Consider the following 25491-nt stretch of genomic DNA (forward strand, 5'->3'; position numbering starts at 1 on the left):
GACAATCCGTAATAGTAACGTTCAATTATTTAATTAGCATTATTATAACAAAATTTAGATCATAAAGGACAATAAATTAAAGAACATCATAATACGAGTAGTAAATAACTTAACTAGACGAATCAATTTGGCTTCAATAAATAAATATAGTTACTGAAAAAACTTTTGACATAAGTTTACGGCGTTTTTGGTAGGAAAATTGAAACAGAAGAAACGTGCCTTCAGATGGCAAATCCATCCACCATCCCCAAGTTTAATCTTAAGAATTGTGTAAAACATAATTGTGTCAAAACAACAACAACAATAACAACAATATCATTATCAACAAAAAACAACATGTTATTTTGGAACGAAAGAAACATAGTACATTCATCTGACAATAAGTGGCTACAAGCAAAAAAAACACATTGTTTTCAACGATATTTAACTGATTCATTGATAACAAAAATTTACCGGGACATTTTATATCATCCCGTTTAAGATATCACAAAATTGAGGACCAACCTTAACTTTAGCATTATTGAAATTATTACATATTCTATATGTACATGAATATTGTTTTTTGAAAAGCTAAACTCCGAATGTATTCTAAGTTCACCGATGCCAAAGATTGAACTTTGTGTTCTCCTCAATAAATAAAAGCCCCTATTACGCAGTTAAAACTAGAACAGCATATGACATATATCTTGTTTCATTGGGTTGAAGATTTTGGCTTTGTTATACTGTAGTTTGCTATTTGGTATGTGGTTTGTTAAATGGCATGGCCAGCACCGGCTATTTTCATACAATAAACGATATGACATTTTACTCTTAGCCATAAAATGTTTATCAAAGATTTGTTATTGCGAACACATCATTGATAGAACCTCAATTACATTGGGTTCTACCTTACGGTGATGCTAGGTCTACATATAATATACACAACTTTATCAGATTTGAGCATATCGCCTTAGGAAAAGATAGTTGTTTGAGATGGGATAAATCACCTTTCTATACAAACCACATGAATCATAGAGCAATGGAAACAAACACGTGTGTTTTGGACTTTTGGTTGTATATGTATTAACTTTCTCGCAAAAGTAAGCAATATGGTTTCCCATTTCCTTTGACTATTTCTCAACCAAAAGTAATCTGGGCCTTTACGGCCTCTTAAGGTTAAGAAAAACAACCCGAAAACCCATTGTGGGCCTTTAGGGCCTTTTAAGGCTAAAAAGAAAACATTTCACTTCGGTATTGATTTGTCTCATTGTCTGTTTTGGTTATAAAGGGATTGCTTAAAATGAAAATTTTAGATGCTTTTCTCAAATTAGTGAAACTACACTCGTTAAGTTACTATACAAAACTAGTGTGCATATTAAAAAAGAAGCATGGCCATGACTCCATGAGCATGTGAGAATGGAAACATGGGAATTGGAATTGCCTTACTCACAAGTCACAAGTCACAGTTATCAATTACTATGTCTATATTTCTAATAATATATTCTCATGTATATATGAGTAGATTAATATAATTACATTAGTTAGATATTTAAATGACTTTATGTATAATGACATTCTTAATTTATATAATCCATATGCTCATCGAATATAAATATTTATATCTATACTTATATATAAAGCATATTTTCTATCACTCCATTCATCTTTAATATGATAAATTAAGACTATTCATTCTAATATTGTACTAAGGACAATATGGTTATTTGATACACTTTTTAAATTCAATATAATAAAAAGTAATGGTCATTTCATATTTGTGGTCTTTATGGTCCATTTATATTTTTTTCTCTTTCTCTTTCTCTTCATTTTCTCTATCCTCTTCAAGAATTCACCGAAATTATAACATTCGCTCAAGTTAATCACGCATCTCAAACTTCTGAGTCAAAAACATGTATAAAAGTAGGGACTATTATATCCGTCGTTAGCGCGGACAATTTTTCTAGTATATATACATATATATTAAAGTTTTGTAATATTTTCTATTAATACATTTATGATAAATTTTTACCATCAAAATAGATAAATGTTCTGAAACATATAGTAATAAATTTCATACTCGTGAACAAGAAAGTACAGAGTATATATGTAATAAAGTTAGAAACGAAGTTTTTTTTTTTTTTTGAAAGATGAATTTCGTTTGAGAACTTCGTGTCGCAATACGACAGTGAGAGGTCTAACATACGTTGTTTTAACCGGGTCCGCGTTAGAGAACTCCTTCAAAGTAGAAATGCATATTTCAAATATCCGATGGGGGAAAAATCCCTACTAATCCGCCTGAAGACATGACGATCAATAAGGTTAAACTCTGCCTCTTCAGACTTGAACCTAGGTATACTCAAGTCATGCCTTCATGGAAAGACTTACTATATACTTTCTAAGTCTTGAACCCAAAAACTCTTGCTTATAAGGCAGATACTCAACCACTTGAGCTAACTAAGAATTAAAAAGTACAGTTAGAAACGAAGTTAGGTAACGTATAGTTATGAAACGAAAGAATTAAATGTAACATGACGAGAAAAAGGCATTTTGGGAAATGCTAAGCACGTGCCACACCACACCACAAACAGAGAATACATTTTCGTCTTCAATTTAGGGAAAAGAAAAAAAACGACTTTTAATATATACAGTATCAAAAAATACAAAAACTGTGTAAACCGACCCACCGTTGACACACACCAAAATTCCCAGTTTTTTTTTTTTTTTCATCAACAAACGAAATCACTACTCTAATTCCGATTTCACAGACTTATTAGGGTTTCACGAATCCAAATATATACATACATATATATATACATATAATAACTTCAAACCATACATATACACAAAAGCAAATTAGATCTATATATGGAACAGCTTATCAACTTCATCATTCGTCCACCTAGGTTAATTTCTACATCCTTTCACTTTTTATTATGTATACGTATACATATATATGTGTATATGTTATGTTAGATCCATAATTTACATTTGAAATGTTTATTTTGTGTGTATGAATATGTATTAGTTTCTTTCGTGATCTGAATTATACAGATTTTTTGGTTGAATTACTACTGATTTGGTTTGTATCTATAGGTTTTCTAGGGTTTCTCCTTAATTAAGTTGTTTTTATGCTCTAGTTAACTTTTTAGAGGAATTTGTATTGTATATTTGTCGAGCCGAGAAATTTCCGAGGTCTGATGGCATATTTAACTTTTTGGTGGTTTTTGATAGTGTTTGATGCTTTAGAATTCTTCGGTCGATATATTACGGTACTTATGCTTGTGTGTTTGGTAGTTCTGACATAGTTGAAGTGAATACCTTAAGCTAGTGTATTTCTATGTTGGATTTGCTTTTGTGGCGACTATGGCCGAGGGGTGTGTTTTTAAAACCGAGGCAGTCTGTGTGGTGTTTATGCTTTGTGGTATTAGTCTGGTTGTAGTTGTAGTGATGTTTTTTGTTATTTTTGTGTGCATATTGATGGACATGATTAATACACGTTGTGACTCATGGCAAATGTTTCTTCTTTTTGGTGGCAGAGCCGAGTATGAGCCTAATAATGATTTACTAGATCAAGAATTCATGCTTAAAGGGAAATGGTTTCAAAGGAAAGATATAGAGGTAAACCTTTGTTTTGTTGATGTAGTTCGTATTAGTTATAAGTGAAGAAATGCGTTGTTGTAATGAGCTTTGATTTCTCTATGAGTGCCAAAAGAAAATAAATTTTTTGGTTTACATTAATCAATAGCATTTGTGCATACATGTAGTTGTTAATTATTTTTCGTTGGTGCAAATTATTTTGGTATTGAGTTCAAGGCTTTGTTGTATTTCCAGATTTCAAATAGCCGAGGATACATTCTTCAGTGTAGTCATTACTTGCCTATTGTGAGTCCTGAAGGAAAGCCTTTGCCATGTGTGATATACTGCCATGGAAACAGGTTAGTTAAATACATGTTTCCGTTGAACATATTAAAGTAGACGCATGGATTTAGTTTGTTAAAAGTTATTTGAGTCCGAATTCCAAACATTTAATAAATTGGATCCAAATTTAGTAGCAAGATGTCTTGAATCTGAAGTTGTATCCGAAGGTAGTACATAGTCGAACTTGTAATCCTAGATTATTTGAAGAAGGTTTATAAAATTTACAAGGGGAATGGAAAATGTGTGAAAAGAAAATCAACAAAGCCCATACGATAGATAGAACACGATGCAAGTGTCACAAATAGATTGTATTCCGTCAAGGAGAAGAACATTGTAGTGTCCTATTATAACCATCCAAAATAAAGGAAAAATCTCCACTGAATATTTGATAGATATAAGATGTATGATAGTGAGTTTTAGCAAACCAAGAGGGTGAAACACACACTTACTGATACATAGGTTACATCATGGTTCATGGATTACTAATGCTGACCAAACTGCATTCATGTTTTGGCTTATCAGGTAACCATCCAAAATAAAGGAAAAATCTCCACTGAATATTTGATAGATATAAGATGTATGATAGTGAGTTTTAGCAAACCAAGAGGGTGAAACACACACTTACTGATACATAGGTTACATCATGGATTACTAATGCTGACCAAACTGCATTCATGTTTTGGCTTATCAGGCAAGGATAACTTAGTCATTTAAGAATTAGATATTGCATGTAGTCTGGTTCTTTTATAACTATTTCTAGATCTACTTACATTCTGAGCAGAAATACTGCTAGTGCTAACTGAACGTTATTAATCTCTTGATGAGAGCTACATGAACATTATAATTAGTTTTACCCCGCCACCCCGGGAATTTTTAATAAGTTGCTGTTTGCAAAAATCTATCATATGTCTACTTCTGAGCTGCGAAATGTATTTATGTTGTAGTGGGTGCCGAGCAGATGCCAGCGAAGCAGCTATAATATTATTGCCATCAAATATTACTGTCTTCACTCTTGATTTTTCTGGGTCTGGACTCTCTGGAGGAGAGCATGTCAGTCTAGGGTGGTATGAAGTAAGTGAATCTGTAAACCTACTCTGTCATAGTTGTGATATACATAAAGTTCTACATTCCTGCCTCATTTTTTATATATATATTAAACTTTCTTATAATTCGACTGGGCATTTTTTTGGTATGTATGTCGGCACGTTCTTATCTTGCGGTCTATCTGCCAGTTTGTAAGTTTGCATTATTACAACATGTTGATATGTGTATGTTGTCGAAGGGCCGTAGAACATTGGCAATCCGTGTTTTCAGGTGTTTGGTTATCACTTTCAGGGTCAATGTGAAAGAAGTAGTTAAATTTGGAGCATGCAACATTTATGTTCTTAAGCTTTAGCTGTTTATTTGTGACCTTCTGAGTTAATTGTTGGTTCTGTATTATTAGTACCCGGGAACTGAGTCACCCCTATCATGTCTTGCTCTCTCCAGTGCTGTTCTGTCACTTTTTATCTTCAGTAGTTTCCCTAATGCTTGGAGTATGGTGGGTTTTTTTTGTTAATTGGGTGGATAGTTACCAAAAGGCAAATAAGTAATATTAAATATTAATTGAGCATGAAATTTGATGAACTGTGATTTTGGTTATTAAGACTCACTGTGAGCCAAAATGTTGACTGATTTTTCTCTTATTTGATTGATTACTTTATTGTCTAGTGGGAATTCTTATGTGTAGTGCACTAATGCCACTTTTACCCTTCATAAGCTGGTAACATCTAGAATGAATACCATTGCATCATGTGCAAATCCAGATAGCTAGCTAGCATCATCAAGTGTCGATGCCATTTTCATCCTCATCTTTATATCGATAGAAAGTGTTGAGCATTATTTGGAAGCGTTTATACTCATATGATTGAGTACAAATAACTTGGTTAAATAGTAAACATTGGTGCTTTAATGATGATTTGTAATAGCTCCATATTATATCACTATTGATTGTAGCTAGGCTGGGCTGCTTTTTAACCAGCAACTTGACAAGGGTTGTTTTATTGCCAGAAAGATGATTTGAAATCTGTAGTAGATTATTTGCGGTCTGATGGAAATGTTTCATTAATTGGCTTGTGGGGAAGATCAATGGGTGCTGTAACAAGGTACAAGTTTCATTTAGTTGCATTAAATGATCTAAGATTGAATGGTTTGTGTGTTTAAAGAAAAAACCGTCGGTCTCAAAAAAAACCTTTGCAATGCATTTGTATGTCTTAAGTTGAAAAGATCAATACTTAAGTGATGCGTCATATCATCTCAGTTATCTCACTCTCTGACTTAAAATGTTGATGCCAGCCTGATGTATGGAGCCGAGGATCCTTCAATTGCGGGAATGGTTCTTGACAGCCCCTTCTCTGATTTGGTTGATTTGATGATGGAACTTGTTGACACCTACAAAATTCGTCTGCCCAAGTTTACTGTAAGTTGCTTTATATATATATATATATATATATATTACAAGTCATATGAATTCTCTCACAAGTTAAGTCGATGCTCTGTATTATTGTTATGAAGTCTTCAGTTTCTTAGTTAGCTGATAACAATCAGAATATAGAGTGATAGATGCTGCTTCCTGTGCGGCTGTGCTCTTATCTTATACTTGATTTTGTAATGTTTATCTTCAGGTTAAGTTTGCTATCCAGTACATGCGAAGAGCTATTCTTAAAAAGGCAAAATTTGATATTGTGGAGCTCAATACCATAAAGGTTTACACCAGTCCCTTCTTTAGTATTCTGGAACTGTATCTGGAATGGATTATACGATCATTGCGACATTAAGTTGCAATTATCAATTTTTATTGTTTGGATGAGTAGATTTTGCGTTTGATTATATAGCTGTCAAATAATTAGTTTTTCATACTAAGGCTAATAAAAAAGATCACCTTAGGATAAAATGTGTATCATTTTTCCCTCACCAAAATGATTTTTGATCATTTTTTGTATTGTTTTATTAAATAATAGAAGTTTGCCAAACACTAGAACAAATGAGGCTGCCTGCTTACTCGAACATTAAACAGCAGAAGCACACTCAAACAAAAGTTTTGACAACCCTTTCGATGTAGTTCAATTAATTCTGGGTATCAATATATTACATAATCACTTCCAATATGCATTGATTTTTTTTTTGTTTATAGCTTTTGTCAAAAACTGATGTGGGTTATTCTGATTATAGGTTGCGAAATCTTCTTTTGTTCCGGTTCTATTCGGTCATGCTGGTGATGATGATTTTATACAACCACATCACTCTGATCGTATCTATGAAGCTTACATGGTATTTACCCACTATATTATGTGTTATAACAGCAACCAGACACTTAATGTTGTAAAAGATGTATCATCTACGTCCCCAGTTTTATTAAAAGTTGCATTAATAATTATATTTTCTATGATATCTTCTCAGGGGGACAAGAATATCATTAAATTTGAGGGTGACCATAATTCTCCACGTCCCCAGTTTTATTTTGATTCTATAAATATCTTTTTCCACAACGTCTTGCAACCACCAGAAGATGAAGTTAAGGGGAACTTTTTTGATTCCTCCCTTGATTACCTCGGCAAGGTATATTTTGCACTCGCGTGCACACACACACACACACATTACACATATATGCTATTCAGAATAGGGGTTATGATATTAAACCTTGTTTTTATAATTAACTGTTATACATTCAGGAAATTCATGGGGTTGGATATGAAGATGATTTTTTAGTTGCACCTCAAGGTATAATATTTATAATCATAGCGTGTGCAATTGGGTGGTTTTGATTGCGTATTCTTTTAACAGCATGTGACTCAATAATTTATGTCTAATGAATCTATTCAGCATCAAGTAGCACTGAGGATGCAATTAATCAACTCCGCTCTAAAAGGCCTATGAGTAGAACTGAGGTTAGTAATTCGTTATATGATTTACATATTGTGGGATGTGCGCCTTGTGTTTTTGTCTTTTTGCATTTTTGGTACACTGGGCATAATGGGCTTTTAGTATGCTTGAGATCCAAAAATGGACTTTAAGTATGCATAATTTCCCATGATATTGTGAAATCTTACTTGTCTATATCAATTTTCAGGTTCCTTCTGATATCCCGTCAGCAGATAAAAAATGTAATTCTGAGGTATCTTTCTGTCTCTTATAGTTTGTAAACTTTATTGTTGTAAATTTTTTCTGATATTCTTTTAGAACAATGCATATCAACTTATGAATCTTTAACATCAGCTTACGGTGATACTTAAAAGTTGAATTTATACTCCTATTGCAAAATTAATATGTTATGGTGTTTGCATATAGTCTAGGGCTTTTTAGAAGTGAATAAGCAATATATTAACTTACGTTGGATATTACTGTTGCTTCAGGATGAAGGGACTACGAATAAACCTACGTCATCTTCTAAAATGATAAACATTGAGTTTTCTAATGGCCATCCTTGCTCATCAGCAGAGGATCACGAGTATGTCGAGTACCCACTTCAGCACGTGGAAGGTTTCCCATGCGATGTCGAGGAAGAAGAAAGGGTAAGCTTTGTACCTAGCCATAGAGTAGGCAAAGTGGGGAGCTCAGACAGGTTGGGTAACAGGATCGGTCAGAACCACTATCGTTGTAACATGAAATTCCTGGGTTCGGTTGTGTTGCAAATAAATTTATTCCATTCTCCTTGATTTTAATATATAATCAATGTATAAAGTACGACTTATAGAAACAATAATATTAATTTTGACTTTTGTTTCAATATTTGCTGTTTAACCAAGGTGTTAAACTTACTCCTTTGACCTGTTATAGGTAAAAGTAAACCCGAGTCAACCAATTTCATATTGAACGGGTTACAGTTTGCCAGAAACATGAAAGGCCTAAAATACCACCAATACACGACGTTGTTTATTTTTTGGGTAGGTACTTAATTTGATTATTGGCCGTTTAACTTTTTCAGATGCTCATGGAAGCCGTGCTCCTTTCGCTAAAAGATTTAGAACCGAAACAAGCTGGCGATCAACTACCGGTCAGTGATGGCAAATCTTCAGTGGCTAATGATTGCCCTCCAATTAAAATTGATCCTACACGGGCTTCAACAGCAAGTAGCAGTGATTCACCTTCACAATTCATGTCTCCATGTAACAGCACATCTTCAACTGAACTATCATCAAGTATGACTCCATCTGCTGATGGTTCGGGTAGGGCAAGTAGGAAATCTGCTGCAAATACTGGATGTATTGGTTCATCTGATGTTGACGTGGCTGATCGAACCAAAGCTACAGTGACAGTTGAAAGAACCCCGTCCAGTAACATAATGGACGGGCTGTTAAAACGTTGGGATCTTAATTTCTTTAAGAATAGATGATGATTTCAAAATCTCTTGGTTTTAGAGAGTGTGTTGTGTCAGATGAATATATATTCTTTTCTTTTTTTTTCTTCTTATTTGGAGGTGGTGTGGTGATTCATTGTTTTGATACTGAATGGAATTGGACATGTGATAGAAATACGGGAGGTTGGTGTAATTTGATGTATATAAGGTTCAATCCATGCTTGTAATTTACATTCTTTTCCAGTGTAGTTGGAATGTTGAAAGAAATGCTAATGTTAATACCTTTTAGTTCTGCAATGGTTTCATTTTGGTTGATTTGGACCGATTAGGTTGGTTAAGGTACCTTAAACTCATTTAGGTGTATGAGATCTAGTGAGGTGGGCTCTCCTATATCTATTTTGGCTGGATTTTGTTAGGTAAACTGTTCTGCTCATTCTTTCTATCCATTTAAGCCAGTTAATGGACATCTAGGATATCATGGCATGCCAGATATATTTAGGTAAGTGAAGGTCACATTAGACCTGTTTAATCCTACTGTTTAGGTGGTTCAGATTTGATGTAGTTGAATATGCTTCTGATTCTTTGGATTTGACTTGTTTTATTCTTAAGTAGATTTCTAAGTTCACCCATATGAGAGAACCAGAGCTGGAATACAACTAAAATTAGCCCATTGCCTACAAATTGATTTAAATCTGTCACACTACCCTCATCTTGTATACTAATGAAGGGTTATTCATTAGCGGATATAGGTCGCAAAATGGTCAGTTTGGGTTATGCTCACAACAGATTCAGAGTTCGATGAGCCGATTTTAAACAACATCAATGGGGTTGCAGTAAAAATGGGAAAGGAAATAACTTAAGTTGTCCAAGATGGTACATGCTAATTCTCGCATGTTGGCCAAGATTGTAAGTTCTATAGGTGAACATAGAGGTGTACAAAAAAACCGGGTTGGAACCCGAACCCAAAAACGAAACCGAACCCGAAACTGGTCAACAACCGGGTTTGACCCAACCCGGCGGTTACAAACCGGTTTGGGTTTTCGGGTTTTATTTTCGGTTAGAAACCGGGTTGAGTTCGGTTCGGGGTTTTTCGTAAAAAAAACCGAGTCAAACCCGGTCAATAACCGGTCAAAGTTTGACCCCAAACCGGTTTCAAACCGGGTCGGGTTAAACCCCGTTTTGGTTCCGTTGACCGAAAAAACGGTTCGAGTTCGGTTTCGGGTCGGGTTGGGTAAAAACCAGTTTTTGTCCGGTCAATAACCGGTCAAATTAATAGATAATGGGCGTCATATACTTGATGAACAATCAGCATGTACCATGCTAGTATTGGGTGTGCATGTACAAAATGACAGAGAAAACAATCAGCATGTACCATGCTAGTATTGGGTACAATTCTCCATGGTTTCGGCCATTTACTTTTTCAGACACGTGCGGACCGTGTTATCACATCCTTGGTCTCCCCAGGGTGCCTTCGGGTTCCAACCTCTAGCATACTGCCTGCTTGGATGTCATTGCTAGGGTTCGAATCATTAACCAACTAACACGCTGTTCTTGAAAAAAAAAATTATTTGGCAATAACAAAAAGCTGTAACATCAGAGATGATCACATTTGAAGTAACATCATTCTGTTAATTTGCTCAGAGTCATATATAAGGGCCAACATTTGATTGTAAAAATGTATTATTGTTTCTGCTTAAATGCATTACAAAATCCTGAAAGTTAAAAATAGTGACAACAATTACAATTCCTAACTTCACGCATTGTTGTTTACTAAGGGTGCAGCTTCTAATCATGCTAACACACCTTTAAAATCAACAAAATCAATACATAACTTTTGTCAACAATCAGTGAAATTTTTGAGCTGCAAGAATAACAAACAGTGCAGGCGGATCATTTTAAGCATGTAAAATTGTCCAGAACTTTATATTGTTACATTTGTTACCAAAATCCCGGAATAGCAATCATTGTAATTTCATACAGAGAGAACATACAAATATATGATGATTGGTAAGTAGCAACAAAATCACATTTGTAACTATCAAGGACCGAACTCAACAAAGATCATGTTTTCTGTGCAGGCCTCACCAACCCTAGTCCTGAACCACTTCCTAAATGCTTAAAATCTTTAGCTTCAAGATTATCCCCGTGACCCGCAAACCCAGTTCCACCCTTCTCTAAAGGAATCAGATTTCTCTCCTTGCAGCCCTTATTGCACACTAGGCAAACCTTATCTACCGCCATGAACTTATCTGCACACTTCTTACAGAAAACATGCCCACAAGAACTTAATGCCACAAGCGATGTTGTATTAGTTAATGTCACCTGGCAACTAGGGCAGATGTAGGTTTTATCTAAAGCAGAAGCTTTCTTTTCCTCATTCATGTCTTCAGTTAAATGAATAGAGAACAGGGATTTCATCTTAAGCTTCTCGTTACCTTCAGGGCAAGTTGTGGAAGTGGATGGAGCATTGACTTTGACGGAAGCTTCGGGTGTTGCAGAGGGTAACCAAAAAGCTTTCATGGTTCTGAGTGCTTCTTCTTCATAAGATGTAGTTTTAACACTGTTTGCTCCATGAAATCCGTTTCTATCTTTGTTGAAGTTTTTATCACTGTATTGTGGTAGAGCACCGTGGTTTTGCTGATCAAATGCATCAAGTTCTTTTGCTTTTTGTAACGCTAACTTCTCAGCTTCTTCATCTTTCTCTTGCTTAAGTTGAGTAGTATGGGCAGCAAACTTCCTGTGACAAATACGTAAAACATACTCTCAAAAAACAAAAAAAAAACAGCTTAAAAAGAAGCAAAGCTGATAAGTTATCTCTACTAAGTGAAAATCTATCAAATTTAGCCACAAGAGCAAAAACAATCACTTCGTAGCAGTCATCGTTTCTTTTAATGATATTGTGCGTTACAGAAAAAGTAAAATCACACAGTTTACACAGTTGTCAGAACACTCAGATCTGCTTAATCCACGACTAACAACCGAAATTTCATTGATTTCAAACTGGATACAGATTTACAATTACATTAAAATTCTGTAAATAGGGCCTGGTTACTATTTCGTTAATCAAATTATCACCAACTTGTTCACCAAAGAATCTACCACTCAACTAAAATCTCAATCCTAATAATTCTATACACGCTTGGCCCGCTTTTGGGCTGCTACTGTTTTCTCCTCACAAACATCCCTAGTTCCCTACCACATAGCTACCTTTAAAACCAAACCATTGATCTATTCAAATCCAGACCAAACTTCGAAATTTCAAATCAGATTACCAAAACTAACTAAAACTACAAAACACAGCATCTAGTCAATCAACCACTCTCTACTTACCAATCTACACACAACCCACATCAAAATTTCAAAACTTGATGCACACCCACAATGTGAATTCACATCAAACACCCAATATCACCTAATAAATACATAAAACTACTAGACATATACAAACATATAAGTATAAATATAGATATAGATATATTACCTTTGGATATCTTTTTTTTGGGAAAGCAAGCATTCAAAGATGCATTCTTTACAGAAAACATGACCCTTTTGACAACACAAAGGATCAATGAAAGGCTTCAAGCAAAGAGAGCAAGAATCAAAGGGCTTAATAGAATCTTTACCAAGCCTTTCTTTTTGGGTACCATAACCAAGCTTTTTCTTTTCATCATATGTGAAATATGCTAAATCATTGTTGTTTTTTGAGTGTCTTTGAGGCATGCTTCTTATTCGATATTAGTATTATTATGAGATTCAGGATTTCAGAGATTGTGTGTGTTTTGGGTTTCGTTTGAATTTGGTTTCGGATATAAAAGGGCAATGGTTTAAGATCGAGTAGAGCTCTTTGAAACCCTAGAACTATTTTTTGATTTATGGTACCTCTGTGTCAATTGTCATACATATAATTTTCTATTATTTTGGATAGAAAAATGCTAAAGGGCTGTATTTAAAGTGGAACATATAAAATTTGTACATGTTCATATTAAAAGTCTGACTCCTTGAACTTTATAATAAATGCACAACTAATTAATGCAGCTTAAAAAAAGCCCTTAAAATTTTTTTTAACAAAACCCTTTTGGATAAGGTCAAGGAAATGTTAGATGATTGAATTAAAATAAAAAAGATTTCAAGATAATTTTTGAGTTTAATTATTAGTTTTAGATATTTTGACTATTGATTTTAATATTAAAGTTGATTTTAATATAAAAGTCAATATAATGATAAATCAACCTACCTATATATTTGCTTAATAGTAAGATGATGATATGTGAAAAAATCAAGGGGAAAGATTAGAAAAGAAAATAAGTGGAATCAACATGTCAAATTCTTAAAGTTTAGGTTGATTTTTAGGTATATGAGTTAGGTTGATTAATCAATTTCCAAAAAGTAATATTCTACTACTTTTAACTTCTTAAAGATAGCAAGGATACATAAAACCAACTCTACTCGGGTGAGTTGGTTAGAGATATCTTTTAAATCTGCTATATGAGCCTCGAAGGTGAGTTTTTCTCAAGGTCTCGAGTTCGAGTCTTGGGTTTCTCATTTCAAGGTATTTTCCATGATGATGGGGTTAGAGGTCCAGCAAATCACCAGAACGTCTGAATCGAAACTAACTTTAAAAAAGAATAAAATAAAAGGATAACATAATCAAGCTAGCATATAATTTTGGGTTTTATTCTATTTTGGTACCCATATTGTCGATCCAGTCATACCGAGTATTTAGATGTCTCACGTTAATTTGGAAACACATCAAATTGGATTAACATTCTTTAAAGTTATTATTAACTTCATAGGTGAAGTTGAGAGAATCTTGACCTTTGGATTAAAATCAAAGGTTAAGATTCGAAGTTGATATTTGAATCTTGACCATTGATTTTAATATAAAGATCAAAATCATCAACTTTATCTATAAAGTTAATAATAACTTTAGAGGATCTCAATCCCATCAAATTTATATGGCTAAAATACATTTTAGTACCCTCAACTTGGTTGACTAGGTATTCTACTACCCTGAGTCCCTGAATTATTAAAGGTGTATTATAGTGCTCTAGACTTGATTAATAAGGTTCTTTGCTACCCTAACTCACTAATTAATCTACCAAATTATAAAATATCATTTACTAAACTAATTTATGATGTTAAAATGTACATTGATTTTAAAAAAATATATTTTTTCAACTTTAAATTCGTAATTTTAAAAATAACTTCGTTACAAATGTTGAAACTAATTTAACAAACAATATAATCTTTATAAGTTACGTATTCAAAAGAAATATGATTAAATATAAAATAAAATATTAAGTATATACATATAAAATAGTTTTGAAACTAGATATTTATATCATAATTTGAAATACATATAAAACATGTTATTATATTTTATAGGTTAATTTTTAATAACTTGATTAATCATACAATTTTAATTATTTAATTTTAAAAACTTCAATAAAATGATGATTATTTATAAACATAACTATTGAATTATACAAATGAAACTATCTTTTTATTAATAAGGTAATTATGTTTTTTTTTTAAAATTTTAGAAATTTAAATAGTAATATAACTTTAATGTTTATTTATAGTATAATTTTTAAGTATATTCTTTAAAATCGATGCTTTAAAATGTTAATCATGTTAAAGATAACATATATTTTTAATGTCTTTAGTTACTTATGGTTAGTCAAATATATTTTAACATCATATATTAGTTAATAAGTTTATATAAACTTTTAAAAGATTTATTAGTTAGTCTATGATAGTAGAAGACCTTGTTAACCAAGTTCAAGATACTATACTACACCTTTAATAATTCATGCTAGTAGAGCACCTAATCAACCAATTTATATTTTCTATTTTTCTATGCATATAGTTTTTTATTTTTGGGAGTCATTCTTATATGAATATATGATTATTGTACAAGTATTTAATGAATTAGAAATGATATTAGTACCATTTGTATTGATAGATGTATCATATTTGTGCAATATTGGTTTGTATAGTCAGCTGTAAAATTTATAAATTGTGGTACATCAATCAAAAATAATGGTACGAGTGTCACCTCTCTTGATGAATAGTTTTGGTAAATTAATAAACAAAAATTAGGTTAACATCGTTGTATGTAAAACAAAAAAATAGTGTCACTTACCAAATTTTCTATTTTAACTTGATGTCATCTAAAACTAGAATACTTTTGTCCTCCACCATGCTTTTTAAGACATATTGAAGGAAAAATGTGATGCGAGTCCAAATGTAGATGAACAAATCTTATGCATTTGGTGGGACATGATAAAGTTATATATGGGGCTTCATTGAAAATGGGTATAAATTGAGCTATGGTGATCCGTTTTCAGTGTATGACCATTTAAAACAACCGTTAAAATGATGAGCACATTTCTACCAACGCCTCTGGCCCAAAAAGCACTTTTTTCTATGAGTTTTTAGCATTTTTATACATGTTTTTTGGTTTTTATGAAATTTTATGTTGGTCTAACTTAAGGCTCACTTATATCTATAGGCTCGTTGGAATTTTGCTTTTTTTTTTTTAGCATTGTAAGCCATGGGAGGTGATCATTTATCAAGAATATGAAAAATTTTCTCCTAACACAAGTGTGTTTAAGCGTGAATTTTCAGTTTGAATAAAAAATTATCAGAATAATTTGTTTCAAAGTATTTTTAAAATCAAACGGTTCAATTGTTAATTAGAAACGGTCACATACTCATAAGGATACCAAGTCATGCCATGCACATCTAATCACATTGAGCAACAACGTAAGAATCTTGGTTTAGTAGCACTGTAGCAGAAAGATTGATGCCAATAAGTGAGTCTAAAACTCGTTCTAACCTAAACATGAAGAACCTCTTTAGTCTTTATATTATCGGATTTTGTTAACATGTGTACTACTCTATTTTACCAAAACTAATTTGGATCTGCCATTTATCATAAAATCTTAGATTAGATCTTAGGAGTTAAACAGAAGCAAAGAGGCACAATCTTCATCCTTTAATGTTAATATATAAAACCTCAGAGTAAAGCACAGATTTTATGCAATCTTGCTTATTTATTGGAGAGAATACATGTAATATCTTACGAAATCCTAACAAATAAGGTGCTCTAGATGTGGCTTAACATCTTCAATCACACTTTATTTAGCTATATATAACGAGGCTTCTCATCTCTCTTGTATCATATGGATATGGTATTACAGGGCTGAATGGTTTCTTTTGAGATATCTACTAAACCAATCCACAACATCTTGACAGGCTTCTTCTGCACACTTCACCTCCGCTGCATCATCATCATTATATCGAATTGCCCAACCATGTGACATCCCAGGATATATCTTCACAAAGTGGTCAACCTGCATACCAATGTAAACTCTCAATATAAAAAAAAGACATAGCAGTTTTGACCCATTTACATACGGATAAGTTGATTGTGGTTATTATGTTTTATCTGTAATGAGTTAAATGATTCCAAGTCAAAGGAGTAGAGTTGCCCAGAGTGTTTCTTAATGTACAGAATCCGCTTAGAGCATTTTATTCAGTAAACTTAACTTTTATCAAAATAATTTATTGAAACTCGTAAGTTGATTGACACAATAAGAACAGATAATTAAAAACATAAACTTTAGATAAAAATATTCCAACCCGTTCCATGTGTAGAGATTTTCCCATTTTGACCCATTACTCGGTCCCCTTGACCCATCCATTATGCCACCTTTAATAAAAAGTCAACAATTAACAAAAAATCTTGACATCTGAGGGGTTGGAGAATCCACATTAGTCTATACATAATGGTCCTTACATACTAGATATTATTACATTATGAACATTGGAAAGTACAGCTTAGGGTGAAAGGCAAACATTTAATTTGCATTTGCTAGATGATATTACCTCGGGCTTGGCATCTAGAGCAGCCTCAAATTCATTGATTAATGCTGGTGGAGAATATATATCGAGCTCACCACCTAGTATTGCGATAGATACCTTAACCCCTGAAACCATTATATTTAAAAGACAAAAAAGTGAAAGTTGCTCAGAATGTATTATGCGACAAGTCTGAACACTAGAAAAAGAAGACCAAAGAAAACGAAGAAGCCTACATTGCCATTTTTAAAGGAGGTCTGATTCTTGTTCCTAAAATTTTCTCCCAAAATTCCAACTAATTATCACATAAATGTAACATGTGTAACCCACTATACCTTTCTCCAAATCTCATGTATCGCTATTAACAAGTGTCTTGATTTTGTAGTTAGAAGGATTTTTTTTTTCAGGAAGTTTTAGGAGGCTATATCGCTTTTTAATTGGAGGAAAAAAAACATACCCTTGATGTCATCTAAGGTGACGAATGAAGGATGCAAGAGTGCAGAAACTTGTATTATATCAGCCTCCTTTGCTAGCTCTACAACAGCCTTAGCTATTACAGACAATCATACAATTGAGTCAGCCAACTGGAACTGAAATAATAAAAAAGGTGAGAAAATGGTTGGGTTGGGTCCAGTTTGTCTTGACCTGCTTTTTGTCCAACATTATAGAACTTCAATTTTATTGGTGGTCGACTATGCTTAAATAATTATTATTTTAGTAATCATCTAATCTTTTGAACAATGTGATTTAGGAGGTTTTATACATAGGTCATTCCATGTACATCTAAAATTTAACATGTTAACTTCGCCCATTTGACCAGTTTTAGATTATAACCAAATCAACCCATTCATACCTAAATGGGTTGAAATTTAAACATTTGTGTAATAGATATGCCCGGAAAGTAGTCTTACCACCCCAACAGAATCCTGCAGCGCCAATCTTAGACATACCCTTCTTCTTAAGAGCCTGAATAACCGGCTTCACATATTCTACGGTTTGCTCCTATAAAAAGAAGAAAGAAGAAGAAATAGATATGATTCTTAATTTTCGGTATATGTATCCAATCAGAGTTTAAAAAGAATCTAAAAAGTTATAGCAATTATTAGTTCATTGCATTTCTTTTAAATTCAAAGCAGGCATGAGGCATCGCTCATTTCATAAAACTTCAGCATGTTTTTGAAGTTAAGACCATTTGAGCCATAATGAATATTAAACAGATAACGTCATAAAGAGATATGAAGAAAAAAAACCCATAACTAACCGGTCTATGATTTACTACCCAATCTTGTAAATTAGTTTCAGAAGTCGCGGGATCACCATGCAATAAATCAGGAACAACTACATAGTATCCTGCAGATGCAACTTTATCTGCAAATTTCCTGCGATGTTAAATAAGACACCAAAAAAAAAAAAAGTTATTCTAGATTAAATAAGTCCACCCAATCCAGAAGTAAAGATAATATGTGAATTCTTCAAACTCAATATGCTTAATTGCTACTATAAGATTTCAAGAAACTGATATAATTTCTATAAATGCAACAGCAGCTATTGTAAAATTCTAAAATTTGCATGCTAAAATTCTCTTTTCACCGCCACATATATATTTTCTTAAGGAGAATTAATAATAGATACATAAAGTTTAAAAATACACAATGAATACCTCAATTTTGGAGCTCCATAGCCTGAAAAAAAATGATAAAAAAAAGTTTTTGAGACGCCGATGAGACAACAAGCATACAACCTATTTATACCGTGCCCTCCAAGCGTTATAAGTGTAACAACAAATTTTCTAACACTGCACCATGATTTTTTATAGAACTTTGATATATAATAGAAAATCTTTTGATATTTATACGAAGAAATGAAATTTGTAACTAGCAACTAAGATTAATTGCCTTCATTCTTTTAATAAGTAAGTTTCAATGACATTTAAAAAAAATGTATTGAAATAAATCCACATTTCACAAAATTATGACATTAATATGAACACCCCAGATGCTAATTTCGCAATGTAATTTAGAAAACTGAAAACTTGATTACCATAAACATCCGATACAAGAATAACAGCTGTTTTCAAATCAGAGTTGCCGGAAACATAAGAACTAAGAGAGGCAATCTGCTCAACTTGGCCGCATTGGTCACCGGATGAGACTACCGGAGGATTTTTACAGCATTCTGGACCAGACATTTTGAAAACTGAAATGGGAACAGGTGGATTGGAGGAGGGTAGGTTGGATTTAAAAGTTGATCATTACTCACTACTGTATTAAAGGCGCCAATCCCTATCAAAAATAAATAAATGGATGTATTTAAGGCACGTGAAGAATACCTGCAGTTTTAAAACATGAAAATTACACTGTCCCATATTGGTCTTAAAAAAATTTATATCACCCATCCTGTCCTATGTCCATATATATGTTCTTAAAACACACTTCATCACATTACAAATTTCTCTACATTGCAAATGTTTTATAAAGTGTTTAAGATTCATCACATTACACCAAGCCTTTAAAACGATATAACACCAATCTTCAAACACACCTCATTAGTTGAATGGACTCCATCTCTCTTTTGTTTCATGATCCTGATTTTACAAGGCTGAATGGTGTCTGAAGACACTTTCCAAACTAATCCACAAGATCCTGATGAGCCTCTTCTGCACATTTTCACTGCAACTGTATGTTCATCTATATATTGAATGGTTCAACCATGCGTTACACCAGGATATACCTTCAGGAAGTAATCAACCTGCATACAGCATACCTATAAACCAGATTATGTAAAGTTATACACATAAACTGCTTCTACATTTTTTTAGAACGGGTAAACTACTTCTACTTCTTGTTATTACACATTATGGACTATATGTGTGAAATAAAAACTTAATCAGCAACTTCAGATGACCACAGGTTTGGCTTGCAATGCAGGCCTCAAACTGTTTAATAACTTCCGGTGGAGATATTTTGTCCCTAGTACTGCACTACTGCCACTGGAACCTTAACCAGTTAACCCCTAGAAGCATCATTGCAATTTTGTAAGCCCTCAATCTAACAAAACCTAAAATTGCTAAGAAATTCCTGATCCAAAAAAGTTTGAACTTAGAAAGGAACAGATACAAAGAAAGCCCACAACACATTGTTTGAAAGATGAATAGCTCTGCAAAATAATATGGTTTATGGTTACAACAAATTACTAAACAGATGGTACTAAGAATCTACAAACAAGAAATGAACTTATGAAGCTGAATACATAAATATTCGTCTCTTTGAATTACATGAAATATGCTAGTTTGACATAAAACTAATTTGAAGTTGCTATGTATTCTGAAATCATAGAATGTAGCAAAACTTCAGAAGTTAAACAAAAACATAGTGGCTTAAAGAGTTAAGATTGTAATTGCAGGTTTAATAAATTTAAATAAGTTTACAAATTCATGCAATCTTGCATTTTTATTGGAAATAAAACATGTAATATCTTTTAAATCAGGTGTGGCTAAACAACTTAAATCACACTTTATTTATGACAAAGCTTCTCAGAAATCTCCATCTCTTTTGTGTCATACAAATCTTTTGGCTGAATGGATTTTTTTAAGATGTTTACCAAACCAATCCACAAGATCCTGACAAGCTTCTTCTGAATACTTCTTCTGAGCTGGAATGTCATCTTTATATCTAATGGTCCAACCATGCGGCATCCCAGGATATACCTTCACAAAATAATCAACCTGCATACCCACAAACAATCGATGTAATAAAAGGCTTTAACCCATTTACTTATGAATGAATTGAATGCGGTTGTCTTTTTCATCTCCAATGAGTCAAAAAAATTAGTGTGAAAAGAAATGAGTTAAACGATTCTAAGTCAAAGTCAAAGCGGGTAAAGTTGCATAAAGTGTTATTCTATAGTATTATGCATAGAAGTATAGAACCTGCTTAAATAGTTGTATTCCACAAGTTAGGTATAACGAATCATAACAAATAAATAAAATTCAGCTTTAGACAGAAATATTCCAACCCAAACCATCCAAACAATCATTACCCGGATCTAGCCCACTTGACCCATCCACTTTGCCACCTTAAATAAATATAGACACAAGCAACAAAAGATAATTGACATCCAAGGGGTCAGACAGTTTGCATTAGTCTATGCCATGACGTATGATGGTCCATAATTATTCGAAATTATGACATATATAGGAAGCATAGAGTCTGTGTACCTTTATTACGAGGTCATATGAATATATATTGGAAAGTAATTAAGTGAAGCTCAAGGTGAAATTAAGACAAAAACCTAGCTGAAATTACCTGGTTGGCTTTTAGAGCAGCCGTACTCTCTTTGACATATTCTGGTGGGGTACCATTGTCGCGCTCACCAACCAGTAACGCCATAGGTACCTTAACTCCTAAAATAATCATATAATCAGAAAAAAGTCAAAGTTGCTCGATATGTGCGAGAAGTCTGAATATTAGAAAAGAAAAATAAAGAAAGCCTAAATTGCAATTTGAAAGGAGAAATGCTTCTTCTTCCTAAGTTTTCCACTTAAACATCTTTCTTTTTTTTTGAACAACCCCTTAAACATCTTTCTAATTCCACATAAATTTGACATATTCAATCTGCTATTTCTTTCTGCCGAGTTCTAATCTCATGTGTTAATTTTTCCAATTGTCTCGATCTTATAGTTAGGAATACTTTGCGGAGGAAATTTTACAAACGTATAGATTAGTCAGAAACGAACATACCCTTGATATCATCTATAGTTGTATACGAAGGATGCAAGAGTGCAGCAACTGGTATTATATCAGCCTCCTTTGCTAGCTCTACAACGACCTTGCCTATTCCAGACATGTGATGCAACTGAGTCAGCGATCTGGAACTGACATAATACTAGAAAAGATGGTAAAATGGCTGGGTTGAAGTTGGTCCAGTTATGTTGACCAGTTAACTTTTTGTCCAACGTTATAGAACTTAAATTTTATTGGTCATCAAACATGCTTATAAAGTTATATTATTCCCTTAACAATCTAATCTTTTATATAATTTGATTTAGGAGGTTTTATGCATTATAAATATACTTTGGGAGACTTTCGGATCATTCATGTACATCTAACAGTTAACTTCACGTGTTTGACCAGTTAAAGCTTACAGCCAAATCGATCCATTGATACTGAATAGGTTGAACTTGCCATCTTTGAGTAATGGATTTGTTCAGAAGGTAGTCTTACCACCCCAACAGAATCCCGCAGCTCCAATTTTATGTACGCCTTTCTCTTTGAGAGCCTGAATAAGCGGCTTCACATATTTAACTGCTTCCTCCTACAGAGAGGAAAAAGAAGAAAAAGTAGAGATGGTATTTGTTATTACATATTAGTATCAAAGCAAAGTTTATAATAGTCTAATTTTATAGCATCTTTTTAAGGTCAGGGATGTTTGATCTGTAATAAAATAATCTAGTTAACATAATAACAAGATTTGCATATGAACTATAACCAACCGGTCTATGTTTTGCTAGCCAAACTTCTTTTTGAGTGGTATTGGTCGTGGGATCACCAAAAAACAAATCAGGAACGACTACAAAGTTTCCTGCAGATGCAACTTTATCCGCAAATTTCCTGTAATTTTTATCGAAACACCAAAAAGTTACATTCTACGAATTAAACAACTCCATCTAACTTAGAATGCTAAAGATAAACTATGACCTTAACAAACTCAAGATGCGTAATCCTCAAAAAAATACAACAAACTAATATAACTCGAATTACGGGATATGATCCGTGAATCTTATGTACCGCATAAGGTAAAACCGTGATCCACTATCCTATGATCCTATAATTTAAATGTCTAAACCCATGTGCCGTTTTAGGCTGTTCAACATTTCAACTGCATTGCAGCACAAATCATTTACCCTTTTAATATATGATATAACAATATTGTAGACAATCTAACAGTTACATGTCAGAATTTACTGTACTCCATATCATAATGCATTTAAATTTTCCCAAAATATGAAAGAATACCTCAATTTTGGAACTCCATAACCTGCAAAAATAAATAATAAGAAAACAATTTAGAGCAAGCTGATAACAATGATACGAACTACGTATACTATCATATAACTCAACCCTCACGTCACCCTCTCGTACACCACCAAAAGTTAACCTCAACCTTTGGCTGCCGCAAGCGCTGCCAGAATGTTATTCTTGAAAATTTTGATATTTATATATAACCAAAAATTACTAGTAAAATGAACAGGCTTCATATATACTCGTCGTAACAACTAACCAAGTAAGATGGAAAAAAAAAAGACTGCTGGAATGAGGTATAGGAATTAGAAAAAGGAAACTTGATAACGTACCCCAAACATCAGAAAGAAGAATAACAGCAGGTTTTTTGGAATGAGGTTTGCCAGAGAAATAAGCACAGAGAGATGCAATCTGGTGAACTTTGCCTTGTTCATCCCCAGCTGGAGGGTTTTTGCTGCAGTCTGCATATGTATATGTCAACTAAATATATATCAAAGCAAACCACAAGGTACTAGTATATAAAACTGTACCCTTTGAAATTCTTTTATCTTTAATGAATTAATTTACATCTAATAATCTCTTATTTTTTTAAATATCTTCACTACTCACTTTACCACGGTGACAGAGGTAGTGGCAGTGGAGGAGCTATGTGGTGGTCAAGGGTCTATATTTCTAGTACTATATCTAAGTATTTATTCAGTTTTAAGGTAATTGGCGACCCCAAACTAATGTAATTGAACTTTGTAGTTAAATTTAACACTTATTAGTATCATAAAAACTGTTCGGCGACCCCAGAACAAAAATCCTGGCTTTGCCACTGGGTAGTGGTGGTGTGGTTATTGATGCAAAGATAAGTTATGAAAAATTTGTACAACTAAGAACAATTTCAAAGTCAATGGTGTTTTTAGTATTTTACTCAAAAAATTTTGCAAAAATGGGAAACCCGGCATTGCAAGGCTGGCATTGGGTTGCCGGTCTTGCATGATTTCGTAAAAGCTGGTATTACAAATATCGGGTTTCCCAATTTTGAAAAGGTTTTTGAGTAAAATATTACAACACCATTAACTTTGAAATTGTTCATAGCGGTATAAATTTTCCATAAGTTATGGGGAGTGATATTTATACAACAAAATTTAGTCATCTACAACAAAAGTACAAACTATATTACGCAGTGTACAATTGTATTACGCAGGATTTGTTGTAAATGGCTAAAATTTGTCGTAGCAATATCACTTTCCAATTCCCATAAGTTATAGAGTAGATCAGTAGACTTAAAAAATGCCCCTAAATCAGTTGTGCACTTTTCATAATTTTATCTAAAAAGTGCCAAATAATTAATAATTCTACACAATTGCTGACTAGGATTAACTTTGTACGTGGTCGTGGTCTCCTGTCACAATGGTGCACGTTTCATAAATTTATGTACCTTTTTAGATGCGTACATAACTACATATCCTTTATGCATTATTTCATATATTTAATTGTGATAGATTACGTAAGCAGTGACATGACGTTGAGGAACAAGTTCAAAGTTGTTCTTTTAAAAATCATTTTTGCTTTTCAAAATTAGCAGCTCGTTCATAAAAAAGACCCTTTGCACAAATGCACAATAATATATTTATTTCCATACCTACCTTGACAAAATAATAGTACTTGGAAACAAAATAATTATTATATGAAGACCGGGTGAGTGAGACGTACGTATATATAGAAAGATGTACACACACACACATAAAAATTTCAAAAAATCTATTTAGTTATGGTTTAATTTCTAATTAATTGAAGTAGTAGTAGTACTTACCGACTTTGCGATCATCGTAGGCGGCGTGGACCGATGATGATGGTATGATAATTAGTACCGAACATAATAATATAATTATACATACAAGATTTGCGAGGAGGTTCATGGAGGTGTTGTTGTTTTAAACAGACAGAGAGTCCAATTACTTAAGATATGTGTATCGGCGAATTTGATGGCGTGATTTTTGTTGTGTGTGAGATAGCTAGATAGATATTAGTATATTAATAATTAGATATATATATAGAGAAAGAAGGAGAATCAATGGAGGGAAGCAGGATGAAATTGAAGATGCTACTGATATTATTATTATTATTATATATACTCGTTGCAAGCAAGTTTTCAAAGAAAATAAAATAAAATGTAGCCGCCAAGCCCCACCGATTATGCTATTATTGATTTGACTTTCTTTTAATGGCGGATTTCATATTATTCAACTGCTTTCCGGATTTTGTTGGTGTCAAAAATGTGACTTCCAGTAGACAAAGACATCTTCAAACCGATTTGATACGATTCAACTTTTTTTTTTTTTTTTTATAAATATAATGACCGCCCTACGGTTGTCACAATTTTCA

At 33.1% G+C, this 25491-nt stretch overlaps 4 protein-coding genes across 4 annotated transcripts; 1 reads left to right on the forward strand and 3 right to left on the reverse strand.

Moving 5' to 3' along the window:
- Window positions 1-2650: 2650 nt before the first annotated feature.
- On the forward strand, window positions 2651-9529 carry LOC122595468. The gene is made up of 14 exons (XM_043767834.1): window positions 2651-2882; window positions 3516-3597; window positions 3811-3914; window positions 4842-4968; window positions 5947-6041; window positions 6232-6355; window positions 6561-6641; window positions 7108-7206; window positions 7336-7494; window positions 7608-7656; window positions 7759-7823; window positions 8006-8050; window positions 8289-8447; window positions 8861-9529. The coding sequence occupies exons 1-14, from the start codon at window positions 2845-2847 to the stop codon at window positions 9266-9268; spliced, it is 1635 nt and encodes a 544-aa protein (XP_043623769.1). The 5' UTR covers window positions 2651-2844; the 3' UTR covers window positions 9269-9529.
- A 1596-nt stretch (window positions 9530-11125) lies between these two features.
- On the reverse strand, window positions 11126-13113 carry LOC122596094 (E3 ubiquitin-protein ligase CSU1). The gene is made up of 2 exons (XM_043768614.1): window positions 12714-13113; window positions 11126-11969 (listed from the first exon to the last, which is right to left on the reverse strand). The coding sequence occupies exons 1-2, from the start codon at window positions 12950-12952 to the stop codon at window positions 11294-11296; spliced, it is 915 nt and encodes a 304-aa protein (XP_043624549.1). The 5' UTR covers window positions 12953-13113; the 3' UTR covers window positions 11126-11293.
- A 3100-nt stretch (window positions 13114-16213) lies between these two features.
- Window positions 16214-20386, reverse strand: LOC122595336 (endo-1,3;1,4-beta-D-glucanase-like). Its single transcript, XM_043767678.1, has 8 exons — window positions 19640-20386; window positions 19139-19380; window positions 18759-18780; window positions 18360-18477; window positions 18010-18100; window positions 17556-17648; window positions 17126-17226; window positions 16214-16590 (listed from the first exon to the last, which is right to left on the reverse strand). Exons 2-8 carry the CDS (start codon window positions 19284-19286, stop codon window positions 16432-16434), a joined length of 732 nt encoding a protein of 243 aa, XP_043623613.1. The 5' UTR covers window positions 19287-19380; window positions 19640-20386; the 3' UTR covers window positions 16214-16431.
- An 84-nt stretch (window positions 20387-20470) lies between these two features.
- On the reverse strand, window positions 20471-25201 carry LOC122595335 (endo-1,3;1,4-beta-D-glucanase-like). Its single transcript, XM_043767677.1, has 8 exons — window positions 24920-25201; window positions 23451-23579; window positions 23113-23134; window positions 22590-22707; window positions 22321-22411; window positions 21838-21930; window positions 21403-21500; window positions 20471-20822 (listed from the first exon to the last, which is right to left on the reverse strand). The coding sequence occupies exons 1-8, from the start codon at window positions 25023-25025 to the stop codon at window positions 20655-20657; spliced, it is 825 nt and encodes a 274-aa protein (XP_043623612.1). The 5' UTR covers window positions 25026-25201; the 3' UTR covers window positions 20471-20654.
- Between the last annotated feature and the right edge of the window lie 290 nt (window positions 25202-25491).

Source organism: Erigeron canadensis, chromosome 4 (assembly GCF_010389155.1).
Source record: "Erigeron canadensis isolate Cc75 chromosome 4, C_canadensis_v1, whole genome shotgun sequence".
NCBI classification, from domain to species: domain Eukaryota; kingdom Viridiplantae; phylum Streptophyta; class Magnoliopsida; order Asterales; family Asteraceae; genus Erigeron; species Erigeron canadensis.